This window comes from Cydia strobilella, chromosome 18 (assembly GCF_947568885.1).
Source record: "Cydia strobilella chromosome 18, ilCydStro3.1, whole genome shotgun sequence".
NCBI classification, from domain to species: Eukaryota; Metazoa; Arthropoda; class Insecta; order Lepidoptera; family Tortricidae; genus Cydia; species Cydia strobilella.
Window position 1 is genome coordinate 11,861,746 of NC_086058.1, and position 27,958 is coordinate 11,889,703.

At 46.8% G+C, this 27,958-nt stretch overlaps 1 protein-coding gene across 1 annotated transcript; it reads left to right on the forward strand.

Moving 5' to 3' along the window:
• Positions 1-141: 141 nt before the first annotated feature.
• Positions 142-27,934, forward strand: LOC134749551 (protein bicaudal D). The gene is made up of 12 exons (XM_063684537.1): positions 142-526; positions 1,341-1,481; positions 13,635-13,859; positions 14,055-14,292; positions 14,654-14,814; positions 14,931-15,071; positions 15,462-15,723; positions 20,213-20,350; positions 21,151-21,360; positions 23,041-23,298; positions 23,809-23,975; positions 24,597-27,934. Exons 1-12 carry the CDS (start codon positions 311-313, stop codon positions 24,669-24,671), a joined length of 2,232 nt encoding a protein of 743 aa, XP_063540607.1. The 5' UTR covers positions 142-310; the 3' UTR covers positions 24,672-27,934.
• The last annotated feature ends 24 nt before the right edge of the window (positions 27,935-27,958 follow it).

Genomic DNA, 27,958 nt, shown 5'->3' on the forward strand with positions numbered 1-27,958 from the left:
GCCAGTTACATTTTCAGTAAATCTTTGTTCAATCTTTGTTCGTCTCAATAGCACAAGCTACATGCGCCACGTGCAAGAACAAGTCGAGTATCCGTGTTGTGATCCATGTGTAGCGTGTATCCGAACGTCAAACTTTTTTCACTATCTTCATGTTGGCAATGGCTGTCAGTAGTGCATTGAACTGTCAAGACGTGATACTTTTGGGAGAATGTAGGAATTATTTTTGATTTTAACATTTTTAATCGTTGTTTTCCGAGATTATTTAATTTGTTTATGTGGATAAGAGAGACGGCCGTCTAACTGTCACGAGATGGCAGCCACGGCGCAAGGGGAGATGTCTGTGGCCGAGCTGAAGGCCGAGATCGAGAGGCTCGGCCGAGAGCTGGACCAGGCGAGCAGCGAGAAGATCCAGTCGGCGCAGCTGGGTCTGGTGCTGCTGGAGGAGAAGAGCGCGCTGCAGCAGCGCTGCGACGAGCTGGAGACGGTGTTCGAGAACACCCGGCACGAGCTCGAGATCACACAAGAGGTTAGTGCCCTACATTCTGTCGCATCATTTTCACTTTTTATGCATTAATCCGCACATTAAGCGTGCAGCTACGTTAACTTCTAAGTATATTTTTTACAATTTCGCATTCATAAGTTGAACTACTTTCAAAATCTTAAATGGAAATACTAATGTGATTGAGGAGTACACTTCAGTATGACATCACTTAATAAGTTAATATTTTCTAATAAGAATTTTATCAACTGCAAAAGTTACAAAATAAATAGTCATAACATAAAACTTACTTTAACTTACTTTTCTGTATGGAAAAGGATTATAAACAGTTACTTTTCCTAAAGATGTAAAACTAATAATGTTGTAACAAATTGTCACTTACAACTAGGGAATGCAAACTGGTTTTTATTTGTATGAAATTTTACAACGTAACACGTTTCTTCCCACCTGATACTATTCCAGCAGGACACATGCCTAGCTTGATACTAACCCGGATGTATGTTCTTGTCTAGTCAGAGTACTCCCATTTGTACAAAAATAATGTTGGAGAAAAAAATCAACACTGAAACTAATCCTATTTTATATTGCAATATTCCAAAAACAAAGTTACATACGGGAAATACCAATGGCATGAAATACCATTTGACGTTCATAAGCGCATTGTAATACCCTACTTGAAAAATAAACTGTCTTTATCTTTTACCTACTAGACACTATTTGTACCAAAATTTTATAATTGAAACACGTTTATTATTGATTACAAAACAAGATTTTTTTATTGTATGTTTTCAGAAGTAAGGACAAATTGTTTCACAACTTTCACAATATGTTGTTGTTGCAGGCTTTGATGAAACTAGGTTCAACCCAGAAAGTAACGACACAGAGTGGTATAGAACAGGAAAATGCACTCCTCAACGAGTCGGCCGCCATGGAGAGCTCGCTCACCCTCCAGATCATAGAGCTGGAGGGAGAAACTAAACAGGTAAGACATTTTCCATTAAAATTAAAATAAAAAACCAGCCAAGTGCGAGTTGGACTCGCGCACGAAGGGTTCCGTACAATTACGCAAAAAACGGCAAAGAAATTACGTTTGTTGTATGGAAGCCCCACTTAAATATTTATTTTATTCTGTTTTTAGTATTTGTTGTTATAGCGGCAACAGAAATACATCATCTCTGAACATTTAAACTGTCTAGCTATCACGGTTCATGAGATACAGCCTGGTGACAGACGAAAAGACAGACTGACAGACAGCGGAGTCTTAGTAATACGGTCCCGTTTTTACCCTTTGGGTACGGAGCCCTAAAAATTGCTAATTCAATTTGAACACTAAGAAGTAAATCACTATCTTAGTGCTATAAAAACTTACAATAAAGAAGGTTAACTTGCATAATTATTTGTGCAACAAGAGAGAAAAGTTGGTTTTTCTTGCGACTTGCGAGTGTTGATTTTGAGTCCTGAGTAAGCGAAAGATTCTATAATTAAATCACGAGCGATGCGAGTTATTCTAAGTTAGAATCTTGAGCGTAGCAAGGGACTCAAAAACACGAGATGTAAAAAAACTTTGCTCTCGTGTTGCACATATAATTTTTCACCTCAGTACATTTTACCACAATAAGAGATCTTTTTATGTTTACAGATCAAATGTAAAAATATGTAAAATTGAATTTTTTTCGTAGGTTGTTACGTTTTTATAAGAATTTCCACGATGTAGTAAAAAAGCTGATTTTTATATATTTTTTTATACCTCCAATATTATTAAAGTAAAGGTTACAGTTAATTTTGAAACAATGTCAAGTAATGCAGAATAATTATAAAAAAGGTCCAATATAATTGATCTAAAGTCATTGTTTTCCCCTAATTTTCACGTTCCTATTGACTGCTATTATTTTGCACACAGCTGTATATCGGAACGGCCAAGGTGCTCACAGATATCTGAACACGCCTTTATTGTAAAGGCGTTAGAGTCCGTGTTTAGATATTTTTGAGCACTTTGGCCGCCCCGATATATCTGATGGCGACTGTACCTACGTAAAATTTTATTTTTCAAATGTTGTCAGGAGACGTTGTTTTATCGTCATAATATGTATAAAGCGGGGTCCCTTTGCTTGACATAATTATTGAAAGTCATAATGTAATGATTGTCAGATTATCATTAGTCATAATTCTGAAACCATTAACTTTTCAGGATTTTCCTCAGGTTATCCTATAGATAGGTTAGGTTAGATTTGTTTTATGGCAATCCTGAAAAGTTACGCGTTTCTGAAAGAATCCCAATTATGACTAACGAAAATGTGGACAAACAATACATTATGACTTAAAACTTTATGGGAAACAATAGAGACCCGTATAAAACACGTTTATCTCATAATTATCTACCTACTATCTGTCTGAACGCTAATAGGAAAATTCCGCACTATGAATGGAGAAGTAAAAAAACTACCACATGGTGTGCCCCAGGGATCGATCCTAGGCCCCGTCATCTTCAACCTATACGTCTACGACATATGGGATAGTCACGATAGGATTCGAGGTCTGAAACTATCCCAGTACGCGGATGACTTATGTATCCTAAACAGAGCTAAGAACCCCGATCACGCTACCATGAGAGCGGAGTGGGCGGCAGAAACCATTGTAAACTACTATGATAGATGGGGTTTGAAATGCAACGTCGACAAAACAGAATGTATAATGTTTACAAAGAAGAAGAAATACAAACCAACGGTTAAGATTAAAACCCAGACGTTCGCTTATAAAAAAGACATAAAGTATTTAGGAGTCATCTTTGATAAGACGCTCAAAATGAACCCTCAAACAGACAAAGTTGTCAAAAAGTTAAAACAAGTAAGAGGAGCTCTGGGACCCATCATAGGCTTTAATGCCAAAACCGATGTAGAAGTCAAGTTAGCAATCATTCAAGCTTGCATCCTTCCTATCATGGATTATGGAGTGGTGCAGCTATTATCAAGGTACAGCAACTCGAACCTACAAAAAATTGAGAGACAATACAGGATGGCACTCAAGAATGCTGGCCAGTTCTCAAGACGTATACCCACGGAAACGCTCTGGGAAATCAGCGATCTTGAAGCGTGGCACCTTCGCGCCGCTGATTTAAATCGCAGAATGCTGGACAGAATCGCAGCTCTTGGTATTGAAGACCTCGACACACCAGGGGACGCTTACCTAGCTCACGGCGAACATAACCCACTATTAACAAACCATAGAATAGGTGAAATCTTATATGTACCAAATAAAGACATGAGACGCTGGCCCCGTGGGGCAGCGGCTCCTCGTCCCCTTAGAATTAAGTAAATGTAACATATGTAACACTATTACCAACATCTTTAACTCGACACTTGTGACACAACACCTCCAGCTTACACAGATCTTTTAGACATAAGTTAGCTGACACAATCCTACGGGAATAAAAAGATGTAACTCTGCTAATTGATAATAAACGATTTCTCATTCTCATTCTCATTCTCTCATTTGTCTGAACGGGACAGTTATTATGTTCGACAATTAATAAGATTATATCATGATTATGATGTGTTTAGGTACTAAGAGTAGACTGACGGGTTGGACAGTTTCTACAGATGACTACCCCACCAACATCATCTGTCCTTTAAAACAGTAGTGATTCTCATCATACTAACTATTTTGCTGTCATTGCCTCATCTCACATTATTTTGAGGTATAGCCTTTCTTGTCAAGGTTTCCCTGCATACAGACCCATAGAGTGTAAACGAGTCCTTTACAGCTTCAATGCAAAATGAAACCCCAACAAATTACGGGAGAAATAGTCAACAATAAAAGTTTGAATTTGCATTTATATTCAATGCAAACCAATTAAGACGCAAGCAAGCCAAACTGTTTCATAAACATTCAGTTTTACAAGCACAGCTTATTCTGAAAGCTTGTAACAATATTCTATCATAAAAACCAGTATACGACTGACCTCCAACTGCACTAATTTGTTACGAATCTTAAGTTCATATTATATTAGGGACGAGCCCCTACAACATAATGGAATTAGTGGACGGGTAGACCGGGAACTATGAATTGCTAAGTGAGGAGCGAGCGGTCCGTACCTTCCTGTTTAGTATGCAAGCGCTGTAGTAATTAATGCCGCGGCAGGTCCCGTGGACCCGACGTGTGCTGCTCTCATTATGCCAACAACTATGTGTTATTCAGTAATGAAAAAAAAAACACAGAGTACATGATTATGTTCAGTACAGAGTGTTTTTCCAACCTTGGCCATATTTTGCGAAGTGAATATATTGGTCATACTGAACAACTTTTACTATGGTACTAATGGGACCAACCACAAAATTGCGAATAGAATTAGCTATTCCATTTTGGCTGACCAGATGCCGATGTTTCCTATGGGAGGGGCAACATTTTTTTACGATTTTGGGGTTGGTCCTATAGTACCTACAAGTTGCTCAGAACTTATTCACCTCGCAAAATTTGGCTAAGGGTTGAAAAAAACCTATTCACGGTATTGTTTAGTTTATTGCGAGGGCTGAATCCGAAAAACGGTACAAAGAGATTGTCGTCGTAGTGCTCGTAACCTTTTTGTCCCTGTTTTAAGTATGGTAGGTTTTTATTTCTTTATTGAAAGAGTTTTGTCACTGAGTGACGATGTCGCTCTGTAATTCTGTATGTAACACATACAATATTTATATAATGTACACATACAATACTTATCGCCTACATTTACCAGCTTATAAATTAAGTTTGCAGCCTCTGACAGAGGCTGGGATAATATAGGTATAATTACATCCACCAATCTTAAAAAATCTTCAATCTCTCGCCGAACTGATTCTCGGTGATGGAACTTTACGCATCATGTAGTTTATACCGTCCAAATTTAATCTAATGATGTTTACAATATCGATATTGCTAGTCCAGGTGTCTAAGAAAAATATTTCCAATTGAGAACTTGCATAAGATGTTAGTGATGTTACTAGGAGGGGCTCTTTCGATCTCACTTGACGACGCTGAGTATTAACAGCTACAACTTCTTCTCTTAACCTCAACAACTTCGGTAGACTAATTATTAAGTAATTCGCTGTTTATGTGCGTAAATAGCCGCTTCATGGTTGTTACATTTAGATACTGCCCAATCTAAACTTTAGGTTTCTGTCTATATAAAACTAGATGTGTAACAGAACACATACTCGTCCAACTGATGCAAGGAACTCATTTCAGACTTAATTAAAAGTACCTACGCTTAATTTGTGAGCAAACCGTGTTGAGTACACACGACTCCAGACTTGAGTCCAGATCAATGAATATGTAAAACGCTGTCTTCAGGTATCTGCGGTAGAGATAATAACTTCTCAAAACTTTTCAGACTAAGTACCGATTATATAAAATGATCAAAATCGAAAAATCCATCGAATTTAAAAGGACAGGTAACTCAAAAACATTTACCAATGACCAAAAAAAATACAGCTACCTATCAAAAAAAAAATTGGAAACGCGTCCTTCTAATTAACTAAAATGTTTCGTATGTGTGACAAAATATACTGAACAAAGTTGAATAAACCTCTATTAATAAAACTCAAATTCTTCACTTAAAAATGCGACTGTAATCCGGAGTTGGTCATTATCTCGTTATCCAGACGGGTCTGACGAATTGTGCCTACGCGCATGAAATGGGAGCAATTGATGCGACGTGAATCATAAGGCCCTGCGCGCGCGGCATGGGCGCAACTTCTCAATTTAATAAACGACCCGATTTTTTCATACTGAATTTAATTTTTTCTCGCTATTCGCAACGATTAATCTCGGTTAATCGGCAGCGATAGTGCTTGAACAAATCAACCGTGATGTAATGCGACTGACGTAAGCGCACCGCCGGGAATCCATAACACTGGTCCAGAAATACACATTTATAAACCCGGCCTTGATTCGCTAGTGAATGGTCCAGGTTTTTAGAAATATACGATAGTGTCTGTAGAATGGTGGTGCGCGAGTGCCAAGTGCGTGCAGACAGTGAGTGTGCCTAAGGAATGGAGTTGTGAATTTACGCGGACATGGGTGACGCTGATACTGATGGCGAGGTACAAGTATGAACAAACATTTTTGAGATTAGAGATAGTACAGATCTGTGAAGGGCGGGGAGTCATTTCAGGAACGTTACGAGAGTGTAGGAGTGTAGCCATGACAACAAACACTAAACGTTAATTGAAAGCACCTGTAAACAAAAGAGGTGCAAACGTTGCTAAAATTGCCCCCAGCGGCTATTTACATTGAAGTTTAAAAAATGTAATACATAGCTTTTTATTATTATTCAGAGCCTACTGTGTCCCACTGCTGGGCAAAGGCCTCGCCCTCTTTTTCCACTCGTCTCTGTTTAATGCTATATCTGTTTATAGCTATTTAAGTTAAATTATAATTCAATACAGTAAAAATTCGATTCTTAATTATTTAGAACTAGCTTTTGCCCGCGACTTCGTCTGCGTGGACTTAGTAACCCCAGCTAGAGTAAGAATAGCGCCTGGAGAAAGTCTTGTAGCAATTATTCAATTTGAGCATATTATGCACACAAATTAGCAGACACTTCATTAATTATCTCAATTCCACCCCGCTTTTTACTTTCTTAAGGGATGATTTTCGGGATAAAAACTATCCTATGTCCTTCTCAGGGACTCAACCTATCTCTATGCCAAATTTCATCTAAATCGATTCAGCGGTTTAAGCGTGAAGAGGAAACACACAGACAGACAGACTTTCGCATTTATAATATTAGTATGGATGGTTCGATCTTGTTCAATAGTCAAAAGACAAATGGCAGTATGTAGCTTCCGCAAATTTTACCGGCTAAGACGAAAATTTGGGATGGGAGCCACATTCTACTGAAAAAATATCAGGTCAGGCCGGGTATTTCATGTACCTAGTGTTTACCACTCTTGTGGTACTGGTCACTGTTGCCACGTGTGATCGTTTTGTTTATACATAGTTTTAAACCTCCCTTTCTAACTTTTGTTGCATCTGTTCTTCTGCTGATAAGGCAATGAAACATCATTACATCTATTAGGTCATGGCTGAATTAAAATTGTAGACGGACAACTGCCATAATTTCATCAATTGATGAGTGACAATGTAAAATGGCGTTAATAAAATATGTATGGAACACGCTAGATTTTAAAAGTTCTAACTTTCTTTTTCTTTCTTGATTATTGACTAAAAAGGTACATTGGTCTTTATTAAGACTGTTGAATAAAGTTTTATCGCAAAACCTACTTACATCGTATATTTTTGCGTACTCTGTTGTCCAAAACCTACTGCGAACTTAATACGACCTCTCCGTTTCATCCATTGTGCGTCAAACATATGCTAAAAGTTCGAAAGGGAAGCCTGTCGAAGTTGTGTCGTATTTCACGCAGTGTTTACAGAGATAATGGACCGTTGTTGACATGCCGCGGCTGGCGCTTCGCCAAACGGAGGGCTCAAGGGCTTACTACTGCTTCGCTGCATCCGACCAGAATAACTCCCCCTTCTAATTACGAACAGTTATTATGAAATGATAGACCAGGTTACACTGGGGATAGAACGCAGACCTGATATAAAAAGGTTTGGTAATGAATAGGTACCGTGTACAAGCCACACCATTACCCTGTAACGAGCATATTCTACCCGCTAAGATGTAAACACCTCGGTACGTGATTTGAATGCAAAGCTTTGAGTTACAAACTCCACTTTCGGTGGTCGTAAACTTTGTTACTTTTAGTGTTAGGGGCGCTGTGTTATAAATTTTGAAGTGCCTTGACCTATTTTTCTCAAATGCGAGCCAACGGTCATAAAAACAGTGTCGAGATAGCCTATGATTTACTTCTGTCCACAGAAAACCGCCTGGGGGTGGTCTGTGCTTCTGTCCCTTGAAAATTTAATGAAATCACTCCTATAAAAATCGTCCTAAAATCACATTCGACTATCAAATTTGTCTAGGTTTTGCTTTATTTTATTTTCCGCTGTTGCTAAATTCCTGTGCCATAAAATGGCATTTCAAGTATATTTACGCGGATTTTATTCGCTCTATTTAAGGTATACTCGTAATATATTTATTAATAACATTATGTGCCTGCAGGAAGCTGCAGTGTGCTCTTCGCTCGACGTAAATCGGCGTATCTTGAATAAGAATTATTAAGAATGCTATGGTAGTTACGACCTTTAGATAGACCTAAATTTCGGTCGTAATTTTAAAAGAAGAGCGCTTAAAAATCATTTGTAAATAGGTAAAAAAAAAAATTATTTAGGGACAATCTTACACTGACCGACCTAACCGCAAACTAAGCAAAGCTTGTACTTAGTTTGGTACTTGGTTTGGTGGTGGTTTGGTGGTTGAAAATATAAAATATAGATTTCTATTATTATTATTATTATCAATATTAGATGCCTCTTAAAAAGATGAAACAAATTGTCATAATATACATCATTCTAAGTCATCATTTAAATAATCTGCAATGGAATAATAGCATTTATGAATCAATAATGTCATTAGCTTATTTTTTTAATTTTAGTATACTTAGTGACTTAAAGTTAGTCGGCATTGTTATATATTTTACTGGCCAAGTGTAGTACACGCTTTTTCGCAACAATAATGTTTTTGCAGGAATTGTGCAAAGATTGTGTATATGCTTATTTCTCAGATTTCTATAAGAAATATTAGCATGTTTTTTGGACAAACTTGCATTGTTTTTTACAAACATTATCACTTCAAAAATGAAAAGCGAGGGCATCGTCAAAATGTTTAATTCCTTGAACTGTCCTTCCCTCCTTGAATTTTTAAAACCTTGTGTAACTTGTGTTGCACGCAACTGTCGGGTGTTTTGATTCCACACATTGCCCTAATGCACCTCTTTTGTGCCTTAAAAACTAATTCTCTATTTGTGGAATTTCCCCAAAAGATAATACCATACCGCAACTTTGAAGCTACAAAACCATGATATGCTACTAAAACTGCGTGAGGGCTTGCTTTTTTATGTAAATATAAAATAATATTTATGCGTGTTTTCTCGATCTTTCCAAAGCCTTCGATCTTGTTAATTATGATCTACTTTGGAATAAGCTAGACGAAGTGCATTTCCCTAAGGAACTCACACGCATATTTAGGTGTTGGTATGCTGGTCAACGGAATTGTGTTCGCTGGGGTAGTGTGTTGTCGGACGAATACGGTCTGGAGTGCGGGGTGAGGCAGGGGGGACTGACCTCGCCCAAACTTTTCAATTTGTATATCGATGCCTTGATCGGCGAGCTCAGCAGTACACGTGTAGGCTGTCATATAGATAGGGTATGTTTCAATAACATAAGCTATGCCGATGACATGGTACTGTTGAGTCCGTCGGTCGGTGGTCTGAGATTGCTTATTGAAAGGTGTGAGTCATATGCCCTAACGCATAACCTTAAATATAATGTAAGCAAGAGCGAATATATGGTGTTCAAAGCGGGAAGCAAGTGCCCATCACACGTCCCACCCATTCGTTTGAATGGCGTGGAACTGAAAAGGGTTTCCTCATTTAAATACCTTGGGCACTTGGTAACCGACGATTTCCGTGATGACGCCGATATTGAGAGGGAGCGGAGGGCCCTGGCCGTCAGGGCCAATATGATAGCTCGCAGGTTCAGCCGGTGTACAGCGCAAGTTAAAGTAACATTATTTCGAGCGTTCTGTACATCGCTGTACACCTGCAGCCTGTGGACTCGGTACACGCAAAGGGCTTTCAACGCCATGCGCGTACAATATAATGACGCGTTCAGGGTACTGTTGCGGCTGCCTCGGTACTGCAGTGCGTCGGGCATGTTCGCGGATGCTCATGTGGACGGATTCCACGCGACACTGCGCAAGCGCTGCGCCGCGACGCTCCGCAGGGTGCGCGACAGCCGCCACAGTCTCCTGACCGTCGTGGCTGACAGATGGGACAGTGGCCTGATAAGACACTGGTCCTCTCTGCATTTATCTTTAGCACCTAAGATAGTTATTTAAGTTTATTTTTAAGTTAACCGTAGTTATAAGTTTTAATTAACAACTAACAAAAATATTATGGACCATGTTTGTCTGAAATAAATGAATTTTATTTATTTATTTATTTTTTGGCTAATATATGTAGGGCGTAGGCATACTGACTAAGTTTTTTGCACATTTAACTTATACATACTGTACCTTTAACAGGTTTTTGACTAGTTTTCAGAGATGATAAAATATGACATTGATGCATCAAGGCGGTTTGTTTACAGAGGACCTACCAGGAAACGCGAATCCGAAATTTCGCTATCTGCCTCTTTATCGCTCGAATATGCAAGAGTGACAGAGATTTAGATAACGAAATTTCGATTTTCTTGTTTCCCGATTGAGCCTCGGATTGTGGTAGTGGCGCCACCTACGCAGATTTTCGCGTAATATACCCTATAGTAAAAGAATCTATATCTAAATAGGTAAACTTAAGTAAGTTTAATGATAAACTTATGTACAGGTAAGTTCAGTAACAAAGAGTAAAAAACTGACTGATTAAAAAAACAACAATAGAATCGAAAAAAATTTGAAAATTCTGTTTTATGATAAGCCTTGCATTTATGGACGTGCAAGGAGGCATGCTTCGAATAGGTCAATTCTGTTATCACTGCGTAATGCGTATGACTAATTCTTTACATTGTGCAATGCTGATATGCAGGACCTTGAGATTCGTAACGCGCTGCCTTGATAATACTTAGCTATTAGTTAAAATTTTACATACTTGCCTTGCCTTGGAGAGTGAATCCTACTAAGTAATAAATTAATTTACTAGTGCATATTCAAAACAATCGTGCCTCAAGCCTAATAACTAGCTGCCAAATTGTCAAGAAACATTATCAAATCGAAATAGAAATGTGTCCCAAACACTTCCACCTTCATAATGTTTGGTTGGGATCGTGTTCACATTTTTCAGTATACATTTTTTTTATTACGAACGATTTTTTAGCTTCAAGATTTTTAGGATTTTAGTAATTCACACAGGCCACACACATATAATATGAAAGGTAAATCGAATCAAAACTCGCTTATGCTCCTTTCTCTATCGGTTCATTAGAAATAGTATCCGAACGTGCCTAAAAAAACTGCGGGTAGACGTATGAGAAAAATCACGCCAATTTTAAATAGGTCACCATATTGGACACCTCGCGTGTCGCATAAAATCTGCACTTCACATTTGTCACAGTCACAACTGAGTTTTCACAGTCTTTAATTCTACTATCATGAATCCAGGAAATAAGGTAACATAACTTTCGGTCACCATAAATGTTTAATATTAATGTTAAAGCCTTTGCATGTAAGCGTAGATGTGTGCCGCGATAGGTCTTTTTAATTTACAAATTGCTCTCCGAAGCGAAATTGAGCAAGGGTGTAACGTAGCTTTTTCTAACGTAGCTTTCAAATAAGGTAACACCGTGTTACACTTTGTACAGTCAATTATAAGTTCTTAATTCGCTGACATAAGAGCTATGGGACATATTTTTGAGTATGATGAGTGCACCCATATTTTTACAGTTGACTGTACTAAACTTTCTTTAACAAATTCAATCGCGATATCAAACTAATAACGGTTCATTGCATGCCAGTAAAATAATTCCTGTACTAATTTAATTCGTGTTTTTCATAAGCAATAAAACTCTACTTTATAAAAAGTTTCGGAGACTAGAGTTGATTTTCTGATCATCATGCATATGCTCCAAAAGTAATGGGTAACTTTGGCCCGCATCCTACTTATACCCTAACCTGAACCTTAACTGCCCGAAACAGGAAAAGAAACTAGTAATACAATGCCTCTATATCCCTTGTTCAAAAGCTTCAGTGAAAGCTTATTATCAACGTTATTCAGTCACCCATTCAGGGGCTACATATTTAGAGCTAATTTACGGGCCACACCTCGGACTAGTTAAGCTGGGTTGGGACACACCCAGCCGTCATGACTTAGTAACAATGCGCTGGGGTGGCGCTACCCTTATTATTCCGTCTAGACGCCGATTACGCACCTTTATTGATGAATGGATTGGGCGTTTGTGTTAATCAAATATTTTTGTGGATAATAATTTGCTACACGGCTCAGTACAGATAGATTTGAATAGTACGTATTAAAGTAAAACCAAGTAACTGACGTAGCTTATACCTAGTTAGTTCCATTACCTAAAGACGAAGATAATTGAAGTAGTCAGTTAGGCACAGGACAGATCGTAATTTTAACAGCACAGTAAATTTTTTAACGACTTAAAATGTCTTAATTTCCTATCCAAAATTATCAAAATGAGAGACTATTGGAGTCAACTTGGTGTCCGTCTGTCCAGCAAAGGTTTTATTAACCTTAAAGCATTTTTCGCAGCGTCTAAATGAGCCTATCGCCAAACGATCATCATAAATATATACGCTTGTACACGTAAGAAAACATATCTGACTCGTTATTAATTAATTCTGCAATTGCGTGTTTAAACAATACGAGTATCGAGTATAGAACTTGGCTTGTTGTGCTGTTTGGCGGACGACGACCTGTTGGCGAAATTAGTAGTTCATTATCGCCGCGGAAGTCTACTTCGTATGTTTAACCTAATTTTGTATTTTTATCGTTCCTAAATACGGCCGCTTCTCACGTTTTATTTTATATGAGACAACTAAATCTCGAAGTAAAACAAGTAGGCGAAATCATATAGCAGTTCGTGTGGGTTGAAAACTTAAGATTTAATTGTATACAGCACCGTTATGGAACGAGTGTCAGAATTCAAGTAAGGAATGACTACTCGTGTGGGCATACAAACAAATTAGGTACTTTAGGATCTTCCATGCGGACGAAGGGCGCTCTTGAAATTTTTAAGCCCTTCTAGGCCCATGTAAAGCGTCTGTCGATGTCGCTTTATTCCATTTTATGTCACGTTGTGTTTATGGTCTTATCCGAAAAATTTATCAGGATAAATTGCATTATGATTAATAACACTTAGTTGTATCATTTCAATGAGATTGATTTAGAAAAGCTATAAACCACGAGATAGTGCCAATTTGTTTTAAAAATCCGTCTGTTCGTTCGTGATCTTTATGCGAAATCATTAATAATTTGCTATTTAACGATCTGATTTTTGTTAAATGTTATACCTTTGTTCACAGCTTCGCCACGAGCTGGAGCGTGTCGTGAGCGAGCGCGACCGTCTGCTCACGGAGAGCTCCGAGCTCGGCGTGGACAAGGCGTCGCGTGAGTCCGAGCGCGCGGCACTACGGGCGGAGCTGCGCGAGGCGCGCCAGCGGGAACAGAGACTACTGCTCGACATCGGAGACTTGGAGGACGAGAATATATCACTACAGAAACAAGTGTCGGCGCTGCGATCATCGCAGGTACGTCCTTATAAAGGGTACAGCGAATCGCAGCGCGGCTACGTTTTGAGCTGCGTGAAGCGTTCAGACATCGTTCGATATCGAATACTTGGAGATCGAAAATATATCGCTACAGAACCAAGTTCACAATTAAAAAGTGACAGGACGATTTCTTAACTTGCCTCAATTCCATTCAAATAATGATAACTTTTTCAGGTGGAATTCGAAGGGCTAAAGCATGAGGTCCGACAGCTGCGCGAGGAGGCGGAGAACCTCCGCGCGGCGGCCGACGAGACCGCGGCGCTGCGCCGCATCGCCGAGAGGCAACTCGGCGAGGCGCTCGAGGCGCTGCAGGCCGAGCGCGAGGCGAAGTTTGCTGCCAAGAAGGAGCTCGACGCGCATCTTAGTCGCGAGGCAGCTTATAATATCACCAACCTGGCCTACAGCATACGAGGTAAGCTCATCAACTCATCGTGAAGAAATTACTCTCGATACAAACTCGCATGCGTTCATTGAATTGCGGTATTTGTATGTAACCTCAATAGTCCGCAATGTACCAAAAATCGCATGCATGTTCGCGCGCTGAAATGAAAATGACGAAGGGGCAACTTTTTATGGGTTTAGAGGCTTTAAATTAGCTCTTATAAGCAAGTCATCACTTGTACGCAAGATGACGATATCGTCATCTTTTCGACGACTGTTCTAATTTTGTACATCTCATGTTCTTTTCTGTATTAATTGAGCATAACATTGCTTTGCAATTTCTGGCACAACCGTTCCTATAGTACTCTTTTAACACATGTTTGGTGCTGCAGGCATGGGCGAGGAAGGCGGCTCCGAAGAAGGCTCTCCCGGCGCCTCCAACTCTGAACTCGCGGCGGCCATGGGCGAACACCACGCCGACCTGTTCTCGGAGGTGCACCTGCACGAGGTGTCCCGTCTGGAGAAGCAGCTGGAGCAGGCCCACAACGAGAACGTGAGTACATTGTCTGGTTCTGCAGGCATGAGCGAGGAAGCTCACATGACCTGTCTCAACAAAATTTTAGCTTTTTTTCATAGCGTTAAATGTTAATGATCGTTGTGTGTTCACAGAGCCAGCTTTCGGCTTCAGTGCGTGCCGCACAAGCGACGGCGGAGAGCGAGAGCGCATGCGCTTGTGTGCTACGCTGTGGTCTACAACGCGCCGCTTCTCGCGTCACCGCGCTCGCCGCTCTTCACAAAGAGACCCAGCCTGTATGTTTCTATTTACCACAACACTTGCCACGCGAGATCGTATCATTGTAATTAATAATAATACTTGAGGGATAGGCTCTAAAGAGTGTTACACAAATGAACGTGATTTAAGTACAGGATATCAAAGCAAAATGATACTTTTAGGTCAATTTTGCGATACAAAAAAAAAACGAATAACAAAATTCCGCCGTTAGTACATTACTTGACATGTTGTTTTGTGCGGGACCTCAACTCTGGTGCTGATAATACCTATAATCAATGGAATCATAGGAACGAGCACACATTTTTCGTTTGTAACTTGAAAGAGCGAGCTAGTATTGCTCTGTTTTAACCCTTCAACCGCCACACGAGTCGTAATAAAATAAGTAGTTACTTATCTCGTTTCTGTAGGAGGAGGAGAAGACGGAAGGCGCTGGAGGCGTGCCTCCGCGCGCGGCGGCCTGGCTGACGTGGTGGCGCGTGTCGGGCGGCGAGCTGACCGCGCTGGGCGCCGCGCTCACCGAGCTGCAGTCCGCCTCGGCGCCGCCCGACGCCTCGCCCGCGGCGCTGGCTCGCGCCTCGCTCGCCGAGCTCAGCGACAGAGTGGCGGAGGCTGAAGTGCGCGCCGCGGCGTTGCAGGCGGACTGCGACTTGCTCAGGACTCTGGCCGGAGGTACGCTGACTTTCTTACTCACCTGGCTGACCCTCGCGCGTGTCAGACGGCGAGCTGACCGCGCTGGGCGCCGCGCTCACCGAGCTGCAGTCCGCCTCGGCGCCGCCCGACGCCTCGCCCGCGGCGCTGGCTCGCGCCTCGCTCGCCGAGCTCAGCGACAGAGTGGCGGAGGCTGAAGTGCGCGCCGCGGCGTTGCAGGCGGACTGCGACTTGCTCAGGACTCTGGCCGGAGGTACGCTGACTTTCTTACTCACCTGGCTGACCCTCGCGCGTGTCAGACGGCGAGCTGACCTCGCTGGGCGCCGCGCTCACCGAGCTGCAGTCCGCCTCGGCGCCGCCCGACGCCTCGCCCGCGGCGCTGGCTCGCGCCTCGCTCGCCGAGCTCAGCGACAGAGTGGCGGAGGCTGAAGTGCGCGCCGCGGCGTTGCAGGCGGACTGCGACTTGCTCAGGACTCTGGCCGGAGGTACGCTGACTTTCTTACTCACCTGGCTGACCCTCGCGCGTGTCAGACGGCGAGCTGACCGCGCTGGGCGCCGCGCTCACCGAGCTGCAGTCCGCCTCGGCGCCGCCCGACGCCTCGCCCGCGGCGCTGGCTCGCGCCTCGCTCGCCGAGCTCAGCGACAGAGTGGCGGAGGCTGAAGTGCGCGCCGCGGCGTTGCAGGCGGACTGCGACTTGCTCAGGACTCTGGCCGGAGGTACGCTGACTTTCTTACTCACCTGGCTGACCCTCGCGCGTGTCAGACGGCGAGCTGACCGCGCTGGGCGCCGCGCTCACCGAGCTGCAGTCCGCCTCGGCGCCGCCCGACGCCTCGCCCGCGGCGCTGGCTCGCGCCTCGCTCGCCGAGCTCAGCGACAGAGTGGCGGAGGCTGAAGTGCGCGCCGCGGCGTTGCAGGCGGACTGCGACTTGCTCAGGACTCTGGCCGGAGGTACGCTGACTTTCTTACTCACCTGGCTGACCCTCGCGCGTGTCAGACGGCGAGCTGACCTCGCTGGGCGCCGCGCTCACCGAGCTGCAGTCCGCCTCGGCGCCGCCCGACGCCTCGCCCGCGGCGCTGGCTCGCGCCTCGCTCGCCGAGCTCAGCGACAGAGTGGCGGAGGCTGAAGTGCGCGCCGCGGCGTTGCAGGCGGACTGCGACTTGCTCAGGACTCTGGCCGGAGGTACGCTGACTTTCTTACTCACCTGGCTGACCCTCGCGCGTGTCAGACGGCGAGCTGACCGCGCTGGGCGCCGCGCTCACCGAGCTGCAGTCCGCCTCGGCGCCGCCCGACGCCTCGCCCGCGGCGCTGGCTCGCGCCTCGCTCGCCGAGCTCAGCGACAGAGTGGCGGAGGCTGAAGTGCGCGCCGCGGCGTTGCAGGCGGACTGCGACTTGCTCAGGACTCTGGCCGGAGGTACGCTGACTTTCTTACTCACCTGGCTGACCCTCGCGCGTGTCAGACGGCGAGCTGACCGCGCTGGGCGCCGCGCTCACCGAGCTGCAGTCCGCCTCGGCGCCGCCCGACGCCTCGCCCGCGGCGCTGGCTCGCGCCTCGCTCGCCGAGCTCAGCGACAGAGTGGCGGAGGCTGAAGTGCGCGCCGCGGCGTTGCAGGCGGACTGCGACTTGCTCAGGACTCTGGCCGGAGGTACGCTGACTTTCTTACTCACCTGGCTGACCCTCGCGCGTGTCAGACGGCGAGCTGACCGCGCTGGGCGCCGCGCTCACCGAGCTGCAGTCCGCCTCGGCGCCGCCCGACGCCTCGCCCGCGGCGCTGGCTCGCGCCTCGCTCGCCGAGCTCAGCGACAGAGTGGCGGAGGCTGAAGTGCGCGCCGCGGCGTTGCAGGCGGACTGCGACTTGCTCAGGACTCTGGCCGGAGGTACGCTGACTTTCTTACTCACCTGGCTGACCCTCGCGCGTGTCAGACGGCGAGCTGACCTCGCTGGGCGCCGCGCTCACCGAGCTGCAGTCCGCCTCGGCGCCGCCCGACGCCTCGCCCGCGGCGCTGGCTCGCGCCTCGCTCGCCGAGCTCAGCGACAGAGTGGCGGAGGCTGAAGTGCGCGCCGCGGCGTTGCAGGCGGACTGCGACTTGCTCAGGACTCTGGCCGGAGGTACGCTGACTTTCTTACTCACCTGGCTGACCCTCGCGCGTGTCAGACGGCGAGCTGACCGCGCTGGGCGCCGCGCTCACCGAGCTGCAGTCCGCCTCGGCGCCGCCCGACGCCTCGCCCGCGGCGCTGGCTCGCGCCTCGCTCGCCGAGCTCAGCGACAGAGTGGCGGAGGCTGAAGTGCGCGCCGCGGCGTTGCAGGCGGACTGCGACTTGCTCAGGACTCTGGCCGGAGGTACGCTGACTTTCTTACTCACCTGGCTGACCCTCGCGCGTGTCAGACGGCGAGCTGACCGCGCTGGGCGCCGCGCTCACCGAGCTGCAGTCCGCCTCGGCGCCGCCCGACGCCTCGCCCGCGGCGCTGGCTCGCGCCTCGCTCGCCGAGCTCAGCGACAGAGTGGCGGAGGCTGAAGTGCGCGCCGCGGCGTTGCAGGCGGACTGCGACTTGCTCAGGACTCTGGCCGGAGGTACGCTGACTTTCTTACTCACCTGGCTGACCCTCGCGCGTGTCAGACGGCGAGCTGACCTCGCTGGGCGCCGCGCTCACCGAGCTGCAGTCCGCCTCGGCGCCGCCCGACGCCTCGCCCGCGGCGCTGGCTCGCGCCTCGCTCGCCGAGCTCAGCGACAGAGTGGCGGAGGCTGAAGTGCGCGCCGCGGCGTTGCAGGCGGACTGCGACTTGCTCAGGACTCTGGCCGGAGGTACGCTGACTTTCTTACTCACCTGGCTGACCCTCGCGCGTGTCAGACGGCGAGCTGACCGCGCTGGGCGCCGCGCTCACCGAGCTGCAGTCCGCCTCGGCGCCGCCCGACGCCTCGCCCGCGGCGCTGGCTCGCGCCTCGCTCGCCGAGCTCAGCGACAGAGTGGCGGAGGCTGAAGTGCGCGCCGCGGCGTTGCAGGCGGACTGCGACTTGCTCAGGACTCTGGCCGGAGGTACGCTGACTTTCTTACTCACCTGGCTGACCCTCGCGCGTGTCAGACGGCGAGCTGACCGCGCTGGGCGCCGCGCTCACCGAGCTGCAGTCCGCCTCGGCGCCGCCCGACGCCTCGCCCGCGGCGCTGGCTCGCGCCTCGCTCGCCGAGCTCAGCGACAGAGTGGCGGAGGCTGAAGTGCGCGCCGCGGCGTTGCAGGCGGACTGCGACTTGCTCAGGACTCTGGCCGGAGGTACGCTGACTTTCTTACTCACCTGGCTGACCCTCGCGCGTGTCAGACGGCGAGCTGACCTCGCTGGGCGCCGCGCTCACCGAGCTGCAGTCCGCCTCGGCGCCGCCCGACGCCTCGCCCGCGGCGCTGGCTCGCGCCTCGCTCGCCGAGCTCAGCGACAGAGTGGCGGAGGCTGAAGTGCGCGCCGCGGCGTTGCAGGCGGACTGCGACTTGCTCAGGACTCTGGCCGGAGGTACGCTGACTTTCTTACTCACCTGGCTGACCCTCGCGCGTGTCAGACGGCGAGCTGACCGCGCTGGGCGCCGCGCTCACCGAGCTGCAGTCCGCCTCGGCGCCGCCCGACGCCTCGCCCGCGGCGCTGGCTCGCGCCTCGCTCGCCGAGCTCAGCGACAGAGTGGCGGAGGCTGAAGTGCGCGCCGCGGCGTTGCAGGCGGACTGCGACTTGCTCAGGACTCTGGCCGGAGGTACGCTGACTTTCTTACTCACCTGGCTGACCCTCGCGCGTGTCAGACGGCGAGCTGACCGCGCTGGGCGCCGCGCTCACCGAGCTGCAGTCCGCCTCGGCGCCGCCCGACGCCTCGCCCGCGGCGCTGGCTCGCGCCTCGCTCGCCGAGCTCAGCGACAGAGTGGCGGAGGCTGAAGTGCGCGCCGCGGCGTTGCAGGCGGACTGCGACTTGCTCAGGACTCTGGCCGGAGGTACGCTGACTTTCTTACTCACCTGGCTGACCCTCGCGCGTGTCAGACGGCGAGCTGACCGCGCTGGGCGCCGCGCTCACCGAGCTGCAGTCCGCCTCGGCGCCGCCCGACGCCTCGCCCGCGGCGCTGGCTCGCGCCTCGCTCGCCGAGCTCAGCGACAGAGTGGCGGAGGCTGAAGTGCGCGCCGCGGCGTTGCAGGCGGACTGCGACTTGCTCAGGACTCTGGCCGGAGGTACGCTGACTTTCTTACTCACCTGGCTGACCCTCGCGCGTGTCAGACGGCGAGCTCACCGCGCTACAGGCCCGGGCGTCTTTGGTTGACCTCAGTGACAGGGTTACGGAGGTTGAAGTTCGCGCTGCTGCGTTGCAAACTGATTGCAATTGGCAGGACTTTGGGCGAAAGTAATTGCGTTAGTAAATTAGGGAAGCGATTCATACACTTTCGAAACATGAATTACAAGAAATATGACAATAATATATGAATAGAAGCGGAATAATAGCGTTTAAAAAACTTTTTCTTTATAACAATAATTATTTGTTTCTAGGAGCGGGTCGTGCACTATCTTCAGCTGCGCCGGCGCTCACGTCGGCGGCTGAAGCCCTCGCTCAGATGTACCACCACGTTTGCGCCGTCAACGGCACCCAGCCGGAACGCTTGTTGCTGGAGCATGCCGCTACAGACGGTAACTATACTAACTATGCTAGTAGCTAGTAGTACCAAAGTACAATCATCAATTGTAAATTGAGATTTATTTGTCTAAAATGTTGTTTTTAAACTCCAAGTATTTCACATTCTGTCACGTCAGAGTCGATGCAAAGTTACCTTAAATGCACTCTATGTACGTGAATGTCATTGCGTTCCGTGTCTTTCATTCGTTTAGACGGTTCATGAAATCTCGGGGTTCATACGTAATGGTGTACCTCGCTCACTTCTTAAGCATGTGTGGAAATATAGGCTTTTTGTTCGTGATAGTAGGCTGCGAAACATCATGTTGCGGGTGCTTAATAAAACGCGCCGGTAATGGAATGTCGTTGAAATGGCTTAGGTCGGTAAAGTAGCCCTGCGCTTCACGTCTTGTACTTGTAGCACGCCGGCGCGTGGACGTGCGGGTGCCCACAGGCGCAAGGCGTCGCGAGATACTACGCCAGGCCTAGATCTCGAGTATCATGAAATTTTACGTTACAAAATGTTGGTTTGTAGGTAATATTTCCGTGCATTTGTTTGAAAAATACATACCTCGGCATCGTATCCCTGTCTGACCTCGCTACGCTCGGCCGTTTATAAGTGCTTCGCCGGGTATCCCTCATGTCCCGGCCTCTGTACTCTGTAGTAATGTAACATTGTGGTAAGGCTAAGGTTGTCTGGAAGAGATCGCTCACAGCGATAAGACCGCCTGTTGCTACCTTTATTTACATTGTAAATCTGTTTTGTTTTTTTGTGGTGCAATAAAGAATATTTATTATTATGTTTGTGTGTCTCCAGGTGTCGGACGCGACGGGCGCGGGCTGGGGCTGGGGCTGGACGTGGAGGTGGAGGAGTCCGCGCTGGCGCTGGCGGCCGGGGAGCTGGAGGGGCTGCGCGCGGCGGGCGCGGTGGCGCGCGCGGCGGACACGCTGCTGGACCAGCTCACGCATCTGCGCGCCGCGCTCGACGCCGCGCTGGACTCGCGCCGACACCACCATCGCGCGCCCGGTAATACACGATGACGATTTATGTCGACTCATATACAGATGACAGGCTTCTATCTGACTTATTTTTGCCAACTATAAAAATTTAAAAATCCATAACATTCTCAGTTCCCAAAAACGGGCCAAAAATTTTGTACATCATTTGGGCCACCTGCGCCTCACGAGGATTTGATCAGGTAAGTCACGTGAGCCGCCGGCGGTCCACAAATTTTCAAGTGTCGCAAGAAACTATAATTTTGTGAGCCCCCGGCGGCTCGGTGCCGTTTAAAATCTCCAGAAATCCTATAAGAAGTCCCGTCCCTTATGCTCCGTATCCGTGTATAACCTACATATCCTTCCTTCCCGGGCTCCACAGATTCCCTGTTCTGGAAACAGAAATTCTCCTGGAATACCATTAAGAAAGCCAAAGAACAGTGCAACGCCAAACTGAAATCGACAGACATTATACGTAAACTTACCCACCTTCCGCCCAAACCACAGAAAAAGATGACACGTGACCAGTGCGTTAACTACGGCGGCATCGGTCGAGTGAAAAAAATCACGGACTACTTTGAACACATATCTAAAAACTCCATCGAAAACGAGCTAAGAATAGATAAAGACGCTTATCGATCGAACGATTGCTTCTCAAAATTCAACCTTAATGCTACGTACAATAAGTGTATTCCTAGAATACGGAAACCTGTGACAGCTAGAAGTCCCGCGAGTTTCCATTCAGAGTGGAAAAACGCGTTGAAACAGAGCGCGCACTGCCGGGGCGTGCAGAATAATAATATGTTGAGTAGTGTGGGAGACTCCTTGCGGCTGTTGTTGCTGCACTATATAATGTGATCTAGGTCTAACAGTAAGATAACGCAACTTATTTACAATGTAAGTTAAGTAGTTAATTATCTGACAGTAGTTTGAATTCCAATCTAGTTTTTAGTTTGATAGTTTTTGAAAAATAAATTAAAAATCAGTCGAGGAAGATTCGAACTTGCGACCTTTCAGAACATAGGTCCTATCGCCCTAGCCAACTCAACTTCGACTTTTACTCGACCCTAGATCTATTCCATCCATTCTACATACATAGATACATTATATCCATTTTTTGTTTCAATTAATATTGTAATTTCACTAGCATTACTAGTGTAATGTATACTGCCTGTCCTAACCTACGGTGCCCAAACTTGGCCAACGTGCTATGGAGCGCAGCATTTTAGGTGTTAAAAAGACCGATCGCGTCCAGAACACCACGCTGCGCTCTAAAACTCGCATTTCTGACGTTGGCAAAAAAACCGGCCAGGCTCAAATGGGACTGGGCCGGCCACGTCTATCGCATGCATCCGGATAGGTGGGCTTACATACCCACCAAGTGGATGCCGACGAAGAAGCGTGGCGATGGCGGGACGACTTTGAAGCCTTCCTTAACAACTGGCCGGAAAAAGCGCTAAATCGGGAGTTATGGAGAACCAGGGGAGAGGCCTTTGCCCAGCAATGGGACATACAAATAGGCTAAGAAAAAACACTAGAAGATTTCTTTGTGTAGGTAGTACAAATAATTATTTTGAGAGGTCTATGTGTATATCTTTATTTTTGAACATGTAAACTAAATTATAGACCTTGGCTTGGAGTACTTAGGTGTTCGTCCAGCAATGTATGTCCACTGACTGACTTGATGTTAATAACAATTAATTCTTCACAGGAATGGAATCCGAAGAGCGCGCCGCCGAGCTGACCGAAATGCAAGAACAAGTCATCAAGCTCAAATCCCTCCTGTCGACCAAACGCGAACAGATCGCGACGCTCCGCACCGTGCTCAAGTCCAACAAGAACACCGCCGAGGTGGCGCTGGCCAACCTCAAGAGCAAGTACGAGACGGAGAAGACCATCGTCACCGAGACCATGCTCAAGCTCAGGAACGAGCTGCGGCTGCTCAAGGAGGACGCCGCCACCTTCTCCAGTGAGTTGACAACAATGTTGTTACAGTCGTTTAGTTCAAATTCGAGAGCAGGAATTTGAAAATCAAATCATAAAATTTTAATGGTAAAATTTTAAAGAAACGTGACATTTCGAAAATTCTAAAAATAATTTTACCACTTAATTTTTACATTATTGGCCTGATCATGTTGACAATCGATATCGATACGTTTGCGATTGTAGTAGACCATGTTGAAGCTAAGTAACGAGCTGTGACTGCTGAAGGAGGATGCTGCTACTTTCTCCAAGTTGCAACTCCCGTAAGTAACTCATTGCTGTGGCGCCACGACATAAAGTGGATCTGGGCTTCAGACTTCAAAGGTCCAACTCCGTTTTTGTTCAGTTGATGGTGTGGTGCTCGCTTAGGGTTTTTTGTATTTCTCTCCAGCGGTACCTATTTGTGGGAAATCCAGCAAGTTGGCAAGATGAAACCTACATTCAATCGTAGTCAACCATTTTAGTATCGTAGAACTTACAACTTTTTTGTTTCCAGGTCTCCGCGCTATGTTTGCGGCGCGTTGCGAAGAGTACGTGACGCAGGTGGACGAGCTGACGCAGGCCCTTTCTGGCGCGGAGGACGAGAAGAAGACCCTCAACCAGCTGCTGCGGCTCGCCGTGCAGCAGAAGCTTGCGCTCACACAGCGCCTCGAGGAGCTGGAGGTACGTGCAGGTGTTGCAGGAATGACGCAGGCCCTCGCCGGTGCCGAGGACGAGAAGAAGACCCTCACAACCAGCTGCTGCGGCTCGCCGTGCAGCAGAAGCTTGCGCTCACACAGCGCCTCGAGGAGCTGGAGGTACGTGCAGGTGTTGCAGGAATGACGCAGGCGAACGAGCTGACGCAGGCCCTCGCCGGTGCCGAGGACGAGAAGAAGACCCTCACAACCAGCTGCTGCGGCTCGCCGTGCAGCAGAAGCTTGCGCTCACACAGCGCCTCGAGGAGCTGGAGGTACGTGCAGGTGTTGCAGGAGTGACGCAGGCGAACGAGCTGACGCAGGCCCTCGCCGGTGCCGAGGACGAGAAGAAGACCCTCAACCAGCTGCTGCGGCTCGCCTCGGCAGCGCCTTGAGGAGCTGGAGGTACGTGCAGGTGTCGGTTGATAAATCCCAACTTAATCTGCACTTTGCCATACTACTTATGGTCCATGACGCTGGTGGACGCGACAGCTGTATTTTTAAGCAGAAACTCCTCTTTTAACTCGTTAGATTCACGTTCTTTCCGCACCTAAATATAGTCTTTATCGGTTACATAAATTCTTCATTAACTGTGAGTGTGTTTCCGCAGGTGGACCGCGAGATGCGCACTCGGCGCGTGCCCAAGGCGGCCGGGCCGACGCGAACGCGCGGACGGGATTTCTAGCGGCTCGTGCTCGCGCTGAAGGCCGCCGCGCTCGCCCTGCGCGCGCTGCTCGCGCGACCGCCCCGAGCCGCCCGCGCCGCCGCCAGGCTGCCCGTGTCCTTCTCCGCGCCCAACATGCGCTGACGGTGACGGTGACGGTGACGGTGACCGAGTGGACGACGAACCTATACTCGCTCGATCGATACTTAAACTGCGATAACTGGCGCAGTCGGTAGGATCGACGTTCAGACCGGAGAGGGCGCCGTCTTCTAGTTTAGTGTTATCGCACCTCTCTCGGCGGTCCCGACGTCTGATCGATGCGAGTTTTACGAATTTATCGCGTCGCGTCTCCCTCTACGACGCTCTACGACTAGTGACGCGAAACTTGTCGATTTCGGACACGTACAGTGATTAGTGATTCCCGGGGCGCCGCGCGGGTGACTGAGCTAGAGTGAGCGCGGCGCCCCGACGTTTTTTATAAATCGTTCTTAGGCAACTAAATTATTTATACGTTTTATAAAATGATCTTACTAACCGTACCAATAAGATTAGGCGGAGGGGCCCGCCGACGGAGGGCGCGCGCACGCGCGGGACCGGGACCGTCAAACTGTGCAATAGCGTGCGCGCGCCCGGAGGCAGATGAAGTGAAACTTTGGTCGGCGGAGCTCCTCCATGAATGGTTGGTGTTAAATTAAAGTTGACTGATTTTAATGTGTGGCGCCCGAGCGGGCGGTTGTTGTTGTTCGCGTCGCGTCGCCGACTAGTGTATCGAATTTCCTCCTATTCGTATCTATTGCGCCGTCAAATTAATGTTGATCGAGTATTTTTGTAACAGTTGCGGTGTATTTTTATTACGCGAATGAATTTATCGCCGTTGTTATGTCGCGTACGAGACGATATATATCCCTCGCGAAGCAGATTTTACTATTATTATCGTGTCGAAACAGGAATTATCGATAAAGCCGTGCGAAGTTATTTTTTATGACATGTTTATAATATAATTGTACGGTTCGCATATACATTTAATGATTACGAAATCCTCTACTCGATACGAATGTTTAAGTACGTCCAAAATGAAATTTCTAAAATAAAATAAATGATCGGTGTCCATCCATTGTGCGCAAAAAGACTATGTAATCTGTTCTATCGGTCGTAGGTTCGTTGTGTTTGTGGCCCTCCGCCGATACTTTCGTCCATCTTGTTGTAGAGTAGTGTGTCCGTGTACGTTTGTTTCACCTGCCGTCCCGTGGCCGTGAGCCACTCGCGTCCATTCTTGTCCAGCGCCGACCGGCCGGTCGCACTCGACCTGTGTCTGTTTGCTCCACGTATTTTTATCTTTAAAAACAAACCGGTCTCTAGGTTGCTCAAATCTCGCTCACGGCGGCCGGTCGGCGTTTCTATTATTAAGAGGAAATTTACAAATATTATTGACTTGTTACGGTATTGTTTACGTTGTGTATCGTGGATGTGATAGGCGGCTCGCCTCGGCGCGACGTAGTCGTAGTGTCCAGACCTAGGCTAGTTCGACCGTTCCATGTAGGGGCACTCGCCCGTAGTTGTAGGTATTTTCACTGGATTAGATATTATAGTTCTAGTTAATACGGTAACCTCCAAGTATACTTCGTAGGTTATCTATGAGATCTCCGTCGAGACGCGTAGTGAATTGGTTTGCAATATTAACATTACTAGCATAATTAGTTTGCATAGCTCAAAGCGGGCTCGCCCGAGGACCATAGCCTTGCATTTATTGTTTTTAGACTATCGTATGAATTAGCTTTTATCGTAGCCTCTTTATGTACTTAAACGATGGACTTACCAGCAGTAGTTAGTATTTATGTTTATTTATATTATTCTCTTGCTAAGCAGCAGACATCGTTTATGTATTATTTATATCTAGTCAATGTTACCGCCGCGCGCGCCGCTGTCTACGCCCAGCCTAAAACTCTGTTGATTGTATTTGTTACCTTATGTTAAAGTATTACTATTTTTCTTATGGTTGTTATGAAATCAGTATTTAATTGCCTTTTATCTTCCGTCTTATAAGTGAGGAATGAAATTGTTTGTAATAATATTACTATCTATCTGGCTTGGCTTGGGACAGCGGCGCGGGCGGACCAGCGTCAAAGTTTCCATGGTGGCAAAGCACTATGTCTATTTATACTTTTATCACTGTAAGCCTCTTTCGTCCACATACATTTATCTTGACATTGTTATGTTTAATAGTATTGTATACAAGTTTTTTGACATCTAATCATTTACATTAATTTATATCAGATTGTTATATTTTGTTAAAATTAATTTGACTACACGAGCGGTGGTTAGCTAGCCGCCGACCGTGTTACTGTGAATCCATGGCCTGATCTCGGTTTATTGAGTGATATGACAGTGTATAAAACAATACAGTCATTCGACGAAGCCGTCTAGACAGGGCAATCGTGCGTGGTGCGAGGGGTGGGTCGCGCGCACCCGAGCTGCATACATCGCCATTGTTAGTAGCTCGGTACTACTTACATGGCTAGCGTGTCTTATTAATTGACACATTATTTTGGGCAGTTGTGTAAAAGTCTGTGACAACCCTACTGTGTTCTTGTGCGGTGTCGACATCAAAGGCGTCGGTCCACTGTTACTTTTTACACTGTGGTTATGACTTGTAACAGAGATCGATATCAATGAGTCCGAGATCCGGGCCACGGCAGGAGTCGCTCGATGTCTGCTGCCACTCGCCGGTGGTGGTTCAGAGCGATTAACCAAATATTTCTTTATTTATACACTTTAACTCTTTAGAATAATTAGGTACTTATTTTGCTTAAGCATAGATATTGTTTTCTATCATAGAAGATGATTGAGTTTTTATAATCATTAAAGATTTAAAAGTATTTAAAACGCGCGCTAGTTTATTATATTGCGACATGATTTAGTATTGGGCAAACGGGTCGCATGGATGTTCCCAATTCATCTAGTCCGTAGCCGACGTCAAATATTGCACAGTTTGACGGTTCGTCATTTATTCCTAGAGTAGATACGCAAGATGGCCACTGTCGTTGCTTTAACTTTCACGTAATCATATCAGATTACAAGTCTTTGCATAATAGAATCTCAAACAGATGTAACTAATGAGCTTTAGATGTTATGTGTTCGCTGTATTTCAGAGTCAGGACAGATCACGAACCAGTTTCGGGAACATATCATGACAGAAGGACTATATTTTCAAACTGTAAGGCACGCCGTGTTGTCGCAATGACTGATAACAATCATGTATGAGAATAATAAATTATTATATTTAACATTTGACTTTTATTTTTGGGTGT